The 11,946-nt window shown below is 35.3% G+C and overlaps 1 protein-coding gene across 3 annotated transcripts in view; it reads right to left on the reverse strand.

Annotated features, from left to right (window-relative positions):
• Window positions 1-10,895, reverse strand: part of LOC148956012 (immunoglobulin superfamily member 22-like) — a 43,011-nt gene extending 32,116 nt beyond the window's left edge. For all 3 annotated transcript variants that reach the window (XM_089089169.1, XM_089089136.1, XM_089089207.1), the window contains exons 1-4: window positions 10,795-10,895; window positions 6,030-6,134; window positions 4,389-4,586; window positions 2,422-2,627 (exon numbers count right to left, since the gene is read on the reverse strand). In XM_089089169.1, the coding sequence (XP_088945295.1) occupies window positions 2,422-2,627; window positions 4,389-4,586; window positions 6,030-6,134; window positions 10,795-10,846 (561 nt within the window). In that variant the 5' untranslated portion in view covers window positions 10,847-10,895. The remainder of the gene's footprint in view (window positions 1-2,421; window positions 2,628-4,388; window positions 4,587-6,029; window positions 6,135-10,794) is intronic.
• Between the last annotated feature and the right edge of the window lie 1,051 nt (window positions 10,896-11,946).

Raw genomic sequence — 11,946 nt, forward strand, 5'->3', positions numbered from 1 at the left:
CTGGAAGCCCACACAGAAACACAATATAGAAGAAAAGGGTGGACCAGAGAAAAGTAAATTGATTTAAGTATATTAACCGGAAAAACATGGCGGAGACGGCACATAATCCCAATATTCCTAGAAACTTTTACCGATAGAGTTTTAACATGTTCATGGAACGACAAATTTTCATCTATAATTATCCGAGATATCTAAACTGTTATACTAGTTTCAGTTCCACATTATTTAAATAAAGAGAAAAAACATCAGAATTGACTGAACCAACTCGTGAAAATAGCATATCCTGGCAATTCCTTTCATTTAATAGAAGACGGTTTCGACAATACCCCTCTGAAGTAGTTATGCGCATATATATATATATATATATATATATATATATATATATATATATATATATATATATATATATATATATATATATATATATATATATATATATATTATAGCAAAAAGGGGTTATAGTTTGTCATTTCATTACGTAATGTGCAAAAGAGATCACTTGCTCAATGATTGTATGATCGAAATTCCGGTTTTGACTTTGATACCAGACCCTTACGAGACAAACCTATAAACTAAAATTTCAAACAGGTTCATAACAGAATTAAGATTTATATTTAAATTTTTTTTTTTTTTTTTTATAGATTTGAAGTCCATTGAAATCGTCATTTACGCAATTTATCACTGGAATTAAGCTCGCGACAACTTGGGGAAAATTCTCAGACTTCCACAAAAAAAATCTCGAAAAACATACAAAGGGTCACTAACTCAAATTCATACAAGTCCGTATTTTTTTAAATTACTTTTATATTTCAAAAGAAATAATAATCTAAAATGCATTCCTTACACAAAGAATTTTATATTTTTGTGCGTCATCTAACTTTTATTGTATTGAGTGAGATTCCGTCAAATTTACTGAATTCTATGAAAAGGGCAATCTTTTTCGGAAAATTTCACTTCTATCCTAGTCAGAGCATTTTACCCTAACAGCAGATTTCTTGCAATGTCCCAAATATTAACAGCTTTTAAAATCGATATCACACAAAAATTAAATTTTTACACACTCTGTCGACAGATATATTACGCAGATCTTAGACAGGTGTAATATCATCCTTCTGCTTAATTCTTCTTTTGTTTCAACATTTGAATGCCAAGCTCAAATTTTTTATTAACAATACATACACAACAACAACAAAAAAACAAGGTATACATCTTGAATCATACATGGAGCCAAGTAGACTCCATGAAATGTGGAATAGAGCTAATATTTTTCCTAGGTCTACAGTTAAAGTTTCAGTTAAATTTTAGGGAAGTTGTTTGGAATTTGGTCATGCCACTTCGTCCAAGATGTCTTTTAAATTTACGTATCTATGGAAAATATCATTTTTTATTTCAACAGTTTTTTTTCTTAACTCTTAGAAAGTTCACTAGCTTATTTAATTCCAGAGACTTCTTTTTAATCTGGCTATTTATGACATTTATCCTTTTTCATTCTTAGAGTTCTATTTCCATTTTATTTCTTAGAAATTCTCATGGACGTTCTTGATAAGTTTGTTATTTCACTTATTCCCAGATACTTTTTTTTATAAGTTGGCTACCTATGGCACATTTTTCTTTTTACTTTTATAGCTCTACTTCAATTTTATTTTAGGAAGTACTTTTGAAGATCTTAAGAAGTTCATTATATATCTTAATTCAGCATAAGTTTTTTTTTTTTTTTTAATTGGATTATCTCTTTAATCTGGAATATTTCTTTTTATAGCTGTACTTCCATTTTTAATTAGATTTTAGGGAGTTCTATGGATGATCTTAAGAAATCTGTCATTTAAATCAATTATAGACATTTTTTTTTCCATTCGACCACCTGTGGCAAATGGCTTTTCTTAGCATTGTAGATGCAATTTCTATTGAGGTTTATGAAATACTGTTGATGTTCTTAGCTCATCATTTCACTTTATTCAGTATATTCTTTTTGTTATTTCGGTTATCTATGGCACATACATTTTTCTAAATTTACAGCAAATTTTCAATTAAACTTTAGGAAGGTCTATGAAAGTTCTTAGAATGTTCATCATATCACTTAACTTCAGATATTTGTTTTATTTTGTTTGCTTTGGCAAATATCTTCATCGTGTTTTACACTTGTTTTTTCCATTTTTGTTTTCTAGTTTAATTGCTCTTTTTTCATTTAATTCTTTACCCTTTTACCCGAAATTTGACTATCAATGGCAAATATCTATTTCTATTCTACAGCTCTAATGTTAAATCAAATAGGAACTTCTATGAAGGTTCTTAGGGAATTTGTCAGGTTAATTAATTCTACATATTTTTTGTTTTCTAATTTTGCTATGTGTAGTAAATTTTTTTTTTGTCTACATCCTTATTTCCAACCAAATTTTGGAACTTAAGTTAATTGATACTAACCTGCATATCTTTAATATTCAGTCTTGTCACCCCAGCTTCTACAGTCCCAACTTCCATCCACATGGTTTTCATTGTATCTCGGGCAGCTAGGACATATTCTTCAATTGGAGCACCACCATCACTTTCTGGCTCACCCCATTCCACAATAATTGAATGAGGACCAGTTGGGCGTATTTCAAGAGGCGCAGTAGGCGGGCCAGGTGCAGCTAACAGTAAATCTATGTTAGTACGAATTGAATATTTCACTTATTTGTAGATAGTAGCAAATAAGAAAATGACTTCATTGCCACGTTCATAACGACATTGGACAAGGTGGGTGACACAAAAATAAAGTAAACGAAAAGGCGATAAACCTTACAATTTTTTTTTTCCTGAAATGTCACAGAGTCTCACTGTATAGTGCAGAAGTTTTATTCTTCGCATATTTTGTCCTGTTTACAATGAGTTTATAATATTTTTTGCACTTTCTCTTTCTCGTGTGAAGGAACGAGATAGCAATGGCTTGTTTTCCAATTGTTATTAACTCTTTTCTAACGATGTTTCAATTTCTTTAAAACTATTCTATAACAAAGGATAAAAAAAACATGAGAAACCCTGCGGTTATCAAAGCAGGGATTTCTTCACGTTTATAAATAACAGTTCAAAAAGGATAATCCTTTTATAAGACAGTGAACTACAACAAAATAATCTCTGGATGTTTCGGTCACATGTACAGCTGCAGTCATCAGCAGATAGATAGGTTTACCTGCTGATGACGGCCACTGTATGTGTGACCGAAATATCCAGAGATTATTTTGTTGTGATTCATTGTCTAATAAAACGATTTTCCATATTGAACTGTTATTTATACGTCATGGAAAAGTAGTGCGGTCTTTGAAAATACCTAAGGAATTTCTTCATTGGTGGAAATAGCAAAAACATACAAAATAGTTACCAAAAATTGAATCAGAATTTAGGAAAGAAATAACTTCGGTTTAGACAATATAAATAAAAAGGAAAAACGATGCGATACAAATAATAGACTTGAAACTAAAGAAATTAAAAGACCCTTATGTTAAACTGGACCAGAAAGTCGTCAGTATTGGCAAAGCCATTAGTTACCAAGCTGATTTCATATCCTCGAACCACGTCAAAATGAAAGTAGCTGGAGAAAAAAAAATTATAAATACAAATCTCTTCTTTTGTAGATAACATCATAGGAACATAATAATAATCGCCAAACAGAAAAAATTGGCTCTTTAAAAACATGATTATAGTACATTATAAGAGGCGATGGAACCACTACCTAGCATATTTGAAGGGAATGAGGGAGGGTGTAATGGATTTGACCAACTGGGCTCTTTTATGGACCATGATTGTACTCTCGGCTAAATCAGTGTGAAATCTCTTTAATTTGAGCCTCTATTGCAGCCATTTGCGCAAAAACATTATATCTGTGAGGACAGAGGCTCAAGCCCTGGTGTCTCAGGTTATTTGGTTGAGAACAAGGGCTAGTGCCTTGACTTCGTAAGCTGGGCCAGACTCAACCAAGCTCTAAATTGGTACCTGGACAAATATAAGGATGGTAAACAGGAAGAGTGGGGGAAAACACAGAATGGCTGATCCCCTAACCCTCTTTCACACTTTCTGGCTGAAGGGCCATGGAACAAAGACCAGTACTGCCGGTAGGGATTGTAATGTCCAACGCAATATTCATTACCGTACGGTAGGAATTGAGAACCATTTACCGTTTGTGATAAATGAGAAATAAGATCTTTGAACGCTAAACTCTAGATGATTAGGATCAAACCATTTATAATTTCATTAATTGTTAGTGATCCACCGAGTAACTTTAGGTAACCACTTACTTACTATACTTTAAATTATATTGTCATTGGAAAAGGTTTGTCACATTAAGAAACATTTAAATATCATCAAAATTAGAAAGAAAAGAAGACTGATGAATAGCCTTGTTTGAAAACACTTACTTGCATGAGTTTTGAGAGCAACTACTCCTGTTTCTGCAGGCTCACTTAATCCAATTGGATTCTCAGCTGTAACTCGAAAGTACAGCTTGTCGGACCGTTCTTTTAAGTTATGTACTACATACAGAGTTACAGTTGAGTCCAGCGTGACTATTTTCTCCCATTTATCAGTCCCTTCAACTTTTTTCTCGACAATATAACCTAAAAGATAGTGTAGATAAGAAAATTAAACTGCGACCAATGGTTATAAATCCAAAAAAAGAAAAAGAAAGGTTAAAACGCACAAATGTGTGACTATAAATACGGAAAGAAGCTTATTTTATGCTTCAAAGAGGCCGTCAAAACAATCCACTATTAAATATATTAGAAAGTTGAAACAAAAATATTTTTGTATTTATTTAGCGATTCATTTATAACCCACAAATGAACATTCAAAATGGCACTGTGGAAGATTGGAAGATTAAATTTTAAAGGAAAAAATAATTACAAAATCGTCATTGGGACGATTCGGAACATTTCTTCCCCAGCAGATTCAGACTAGAGGAATGCGGATAACGTGCTATCGAAAGACACTATCTCTACATTGACAGATTCTAGATAAAGTCCAGCAATTGTTTTAATTACTCACAGAACAAGAAAAGTGCAATGAATTCGTAAAGTCAAAAATTTACCCTATACAGGAAATTATATGAGTACAAAATCTAACGTCTATGCATAAACTAAGCATAACTTCTAAGCAGAAGCTGTGTGCAATCCTGGGCCCATCTTAGTAACAACAATGTTTTTCACACTTGGCGATACTCTTCTTCCGAGAAATGTCGAAATCCTATACAGACAATCTCAAACCTACTACCTCCGATTCATTAAAATTCATACCTACACATATTAGGCTACAATGGGATGGCAATCAATAGTTTATAAATTAGCCAGGAAGTGGTAAATCAGCCGAAAAAAAGTCCTTCAAAACAGACCAAGTACAAAAGAATTATCCATTAATCGGAATCCAGTACTGTTTACTAGGTAAATGCTGTGTCGTTTACTAGGCTATGATTTCCTCGAGGGGCGCCACTCTTCAAGGTCACCGTGCAGCGTGTTTTCATGCAGTGCAATTGCCCCCCCCCCCCAATAATTTTGGGAAAACATTATTATATAGCCCATACCCCTTGACCGTCCGAATGGAGATCCCTCTTGTCCCAATAAAAATGCTGGAGCTACGCCCATGGGCCTAGGCAGCATTTTGTCTAGGGGGGGGGGGAGCAGTCAATAGTGTGATGGAGGGCCTTTTATCAACTGCTTTTCCAACCATCTGCTTTTTCAGCCATATCTAATGTAAATTTGAAGGTCTAGGGGGGCAGGTTTCCCCCTGCCCCCCTCCCTACGCCCCTATACAATATAAAAGGGGATAGAGAGAGAATAATAAGACATATAGAGACCCTAAAAATCTACGAATCAATATAAACAAAATAGAATGAGAAAGAGAAGAGACTAAAAGAGAGAAACCAAATAGAGGCAAAAGAGAAAGATAGAGAGAGGGATGGTAGAATGGAAAGAGAGAAAGGAGAAATATGAGAGGAAGATGGATAGATCGATTGAAAGGGATTAAGAAGGGAAATACAGAAAAAGCCAAGACAAAAGATCACGTACCCGTAACTTCTGCTCCTCCACTACTGCTTGGTGGACCCCACTGAAGTGTCACTGAGCGACTCGTAACGTCAACAACTCTGAAGTTGGTCGGTTGTGAAGGTGGCGCTAAAATTATTGAATTTTAAAGTTTTGAACATTAATCACAAATGCCAAACATGACATGTGTTAAAATATTATCGGCACACTCAAATATGGATACCATCGATCCTGTACAATTAGAAAGGTTTTGTATAGACTGTTAGGAAATTTAATGCCTAAACTACAAATTACATTCTAAAGCTTCTTTTCATTATTGACCATTAACCTTTCCTTATCAATCCTACGAGACAAGAATTGAGTAAATAAGACAAAATAAAAACACTTAGAAATATGAAGTCTCAGGAACGAAAATTCGAAGAAAAAATATTTAAGTTAAGCTCTAATCAAAATAACAGTGCAGGAACTCTCATCTGATAATATCAAACAGTTCGTGGTAACGAACTGTAAGTAAGGAGCGACCCGGCTCAATGGTAACCGAAACTCTAGAAAAAGGTTTTTGATACCAATAGATACATCAAAAGAATCAGATTTCAATGCTGAATTTAAATATATATCTTCATCAAGTTTAGTGCTACCCATCAAAAGTTACACGCCTGAGAAAATTTGGCTGATTTTCAAAAAAGGGGGAAAGACCCCCTAAAAGCTATAGAACCTTAATGAAAATCACACCATCATATTCAGAGTATCAAAATACCCTACTGTAGAGGTTTCAAGCTCCTATATACTAAAATGTGGAATTTTGCAGTTTTTGCCAGAAGAAAGATCACGTATGCGTCTTTTTTTTTTTTTTTTTCCCGCGGTGATCATATCGACCCAGTGGTCCTAGAATATCGTGAGAGGGCTCATTGGAAAGGAAATTAAAAGTTCTAGTGCCCTTTTTAAGTGACAAAAAAAATGGAGGGCAACTAGGCCGCACTCCCACGCTCATTTTTTTCCCAAAGGCAGCTAATCAAAATTTTGAGATAACCATTTTGTTCAGTGTGGTTGAAAATATTATAACTATATCTTTTAGAATGACTTAATCCCCCGAAGTCCCCGGGGGGAGGGCTAGAATTTATGAACTTTACCCAATGTTAACATTTAGTATTGTTTATTGGGAAGTATACAGAAGTTTTCAGGAGGTTTTTTTTTCTGGTAGTAGGGGGGGGGGGGTGGGTGGGTCACGGGTTATGTTGGACGATCTGTCCATGAAAGAAGTTTTCATGGGGGAAGGGAAATTGCCATGAAGGGGGCGCAGGACTTGCCAGCATTATTTATTGGTTATTGGGAAACATACAGACATTTTCAGGAAGGATTTTTTTCTAGAGGGTGGGGCTGGAGGAGGGGGTTGCTCGGGAGAATCTTTCCGTGGAGGATGTTTCTTTGGGGTAAGGGACATTTCTATGAAGGGGGCGCCGGATTTCCAAGCATTAATTAAAAAACGATCAGAAATTAAATTTAAAAAAAAAAAAGTTTTTTTCAACTGAAAATAAGAAGCAACATTAGAACTTAAAACGAACAGAAATTATTAGGTATATGAGGGGGTTCTCCCCCAAGTTAATACCTCGCTCTTTACGCTACAGTTTTTTTTATTGCTTTCAAAAGAGCTATATATTCTAATTAAACGGCCGTTGTGATTCAGGGGTTTGTGAATTAATTTTTTTTTTTAACTTTTAACATAAAGAGCGTGGTATTGACTTAGGGGAGAACCCCCTCATATATGTAATAACATATACGTAATAAAAAAAAACAATAAAAAAACAAGCGATACGGCTCAATAGTAATCGAAACTTTTAAAAACGGAATTTTTATGTCAATAAATATATCAAAAGAATGGGTTTATAATACTGATTCTAAATATATAAATTTTATTAAGTTTAGTATTACTCATCAAAGGCTACGAGCCTGAGAAAATTTATCCGATTTTTTAAAGAGGGGGAAACATCCCCTACAAGTGAAAGAATTTTAATGAAAATCACACCGTCAGATTCAGCGTATCAGAAAACCCTATTACATAGGTTTCAAGCTCATATCTGCAAAAATCTGCAACTTTGTAGTTTTTGCCAGAAGAAAAATATACGAATATAGAAGTTAGTTACGTAAGTTAATTTGTAAATTATGTCATAACCAAATTTAGAGACAGCCATTTAGCAAAAGAAAAGTAAATTTTTATGCGAATTTGTTTTACTCATACAATGACCTTGAGCCAAAATAAAAGCTGCATTAACTAAAAAACGATCAGAAATTAAATAAAAAAAAACATGTTTTTTAAACTGAAAGTAAGGAGCTATATTAAAAATTAAAACGAACAGAAATTATTCCGTATATGAAAGGGGCTGTCCCCTCCTCAACGCCTTGCTCTTTACGCTAAAGTTTGAATCCGTCTATCAACTTTATTTTTTAAAACAATAAAAAACTTTAGCGTAAAGAGCGAAGCGTTGAGGAGGGGACAGGCCCTTTCATATACGGAATAATTTCTGTTCGTTTTAAGTTTTAATGACACTCCTTATTTTCAGTTTAAAAAACTTGTTTTTTTATTTAATTGCATTCAGAACTTGAGATGAATGGCATCTATCTTCTCCATTCTTCAAGGGCTGTACTGCTTTATTGCAAATAGTAACACACGCAACCAACTTTTTGTTAATACTCAGAAAGCCGCTGGCATAACTGTTCTTCAGCTTAAGAAATCATCTGCTACAAGATGGGTACACTGATATAGATCGGCGAACAAAGTACTGTAGATACAACTGTATTTTCGCCGTTTTATCAATTACCAAAACATGTAGTGATGGGGAATCGGCAGTTCAGGTCCACAGACTTAGATGTTTGAATTTATACTTACACTCGATCTAGCAGATTATTTTTATTGCCACGAAATCTCTGTTTGAGCAGCAGCATATAGTAGACCTAGTTTTCTCTAAGGCTACTAGTCTTATTGCAGCTATGCAAGAAAAAATTATACACATGCAAACAGAAAAAGCTTTTAATGAAAAAAAAGCAACATAATTTTCTTGTGAGTGTGGCCTCACAGAAAACCTTTTGTAAAATTTTCCGAACTCTTAATTCCTCGTGTAAAAGACCAAAGCCTGCACAGGAAGTAGCTTCTCACTTACGTAATTTTGTAACCATGTTGACTTTTGGAAAAAGTGATCTTGCTCAGTTGAAAGGATCAACTAAAGATTATTTCAGAAGGGATTATTTTCTTTTCATAGACGCATCGTGCTCTGAGTTTGAAAGCCGCTTCATGAATGCTCTTCCAGTCCAGTTCCAGTGTTAGAGTCAATCTCTACATCAGATGTTTATTCGCCCCACTTCCGTGATGCTAGCCGACTAGCTAGTGTAGCAGAGTATTACAAAGAAGCATATATTGACACAACCCTTTTGGCCTCGCAAACGGATCTTGTGAGAAGAAATGCCGACTCTTAGCGAATAAGCCGTAAGATCTCTTTGAACTTCACTTTTGTCTGAAGGTCAATAGTGCATTCCGAAATTTTGAAAATTATACAAATCTTCATTATTCTGCCTATCACAACGGCTAGTAAGGATTTTTGTCTAAACTAAGCCTGATTAAATCCTATTGAAGATCAATAATGGGTAACGAAAGGCTCAGAGATCTGATGTTGATGTTTATTGAGAAGAGTATCGCCAAGTGTGAAAAACATTGTTGTTACTAAGATGGGCCCAGGATTGCACACAGCTTCTGCTTAGAAGTTATGCTTAGTTTATGCATAGACGTTAGATTTTGTACTCATATAATTTCCTGTATAGGGTAAATTTTTGGATTTACGAATTCATTGCACTTTTCTTGTTCTGTGAGTAATTAAAACAATTGCTGGACTTTATCTAGCATCTGTCAATGTAGAGATAGTGTCTTTCGATAGCACGTTATCTGCATTCCTACTCTTCTTCCGAGAAATGTCGAAATCCTATACAGACAATCTCAAACCTACTACCTCCGATTCATTAAAATTCATACCTACACATATTAGGCTACAATGGGATGGCAATCAATAGTTTATAAATTAGCCAGGAAGTGGTAAATCAGCCGAAAAAAAGTCCTTCAAAACAGACCAAGTACAAAAAGAATTATCCATTAATCGGAATCCAGTACTGTTTACTAGGTAAATGCTGTGTCGTTTACTAGGCTATGATTTCCTCGAGGGGCGCCACTCTTCAAGGTCACCGTGCAGCGTGTTATCATGCAGTGCAATTGCCCCCCCCCCCCCCAATAATTTTGGGACAACATTATTATATAGCCCATACCCCTTGACCGTCCAAATGGAGACCCCTCTTGTCGTCCCAATAAAAATGCTGGAGCTACGCCCATGGGCCTAGGCAGCATATTGTCTAGGGGAGGGGGGAGCAGTCAATAGTGTGATGGAGGGCCTTTTATCAACTGCTTTTCCAACCATCTGCTTTTTCAGCCATATCTAATGTAAATTTGAAGGTCTAGGGGGGCAGGTGCCCCCCTGCCCCCCTCCCAACGCCCCTATACAATATAAAAGGGGATAGAGAGAGAATAATAAGACATATAGAGACCCTAAAAATCTACGAATCAATATAAACAAAATAGAATGAGAAAGAGAAGAGACTAAAAGAGAGAAACCAAATAGAGGCAAAAGAGAAAAAAGAGAGGGGTGGTAGAATGGAAAGAGAGAATGGAGAAATATGAGAGGAAGATGGATAGATCGATTGAAAGGGATCAAGAAGGGAAATACAGAAAGAGCCAAGACAAAAGATCACGTACCCGTAACTTCTGCTCCTCCACTACTGCTTGGTGGACCCCACTGAAGTGTCATTGATCGACTCGTAGCGCCAACAACTCTGAAGCCGGTCGGTTGTGAAGGTGGCGCTAAAATTATTGAATTTTAAAGTTTTGAACATTAATCACAAATGCCAAACATGACATGTGTTAAAATATTATCGGCACACTCAAATATGGATACCATCGATCCTGTACAATTAGAAAGGTTTTGTATAGACTGTTAGGAAATTTAATGCCTAAACTACAAATTACATTCTAAAGCTTCTTTTCATTATTGACCTTTAACCTTTCCTTATCAATCCTACGAGACAAGAATTGAGTAAATAAGAAAAAATAAAAACACTTAGAAATATGGTTTTTGATACCAATAGATACATCAAAAGAATCAGATTTCAAAGCTTATTTCAAATATATAACTTTCATCAAGTTTAGTCCTACCCATCAAAAGTTACGCGCCTGAGAAAATTTAGCTGATTTTCAAAAAAGGGGGAAAGACCCCCTAAAAGTTATAGAACCTTGATGAAAATCACACCATTATATTCAGCGTATCAGAAAACCCTACTGTAGAGGTTTCAAGCTCCTATCTACAAAAATGTGGAATTTTGCATTTTTTGCCACAAGAAAGATCACGGATGCGTGTTTATTATTTTTTTTTTTTCCAGGGTGATCATATCGACCCAGTGGTCCTAGAATATCGTGGGAGGGCTCATTGGAACGGAAATTAAAAGTTCTAATGCCCTTTTTAAGTGACAAAAAAAATGGAGGGCAACTAGGCCCCCTCCCACGCTCATTTTTTTCCCAAAGTCACCCGATCAAAATTTTGAGATTGCCATTTGGTTCAGCATGGTCGAAAATATGATAACTATGTGTTTTAGGATGACTTAATCCCCCGAAGTCCCCGGGGGAGGGCTGAAAGTTATAAACTTTACCCAATGTTAACATATAGTATTGGTTATTGGGAAGTATACAGAAGTTTTCAGGAGGATTTTTTCTGGTAGTGGGGGGGGGGGGGTGGGTCGGGGGTTATGTTGGAGGATCTGTCCATGAAAGAAGTTTTCATGGGGGAAGGGAAATTGCCATGAAGGGGGTGCCGGACTTGCCAGCATTATTTATTCGTTATTGAGAAATATAGAG

The sequence above is a fragment of the Artemia sp. Qi Xiang Cuo genome, chromosome 1, assembly GCF_049724085.1.
Source record: "Artemia sp. Qi Xiang Cuo chromosome 1, ASM4972408v1, whole genome shotgun sequence".
In the NCBI taxonomy this organism is placed as follows: domain Eukaryota; kingdom Metazoa; phylum Arthropoda; class Branchiopoda; order Anostraca; family Artemiidae; genus Artemia; species Artemia sp. Qi Xiang Cuo.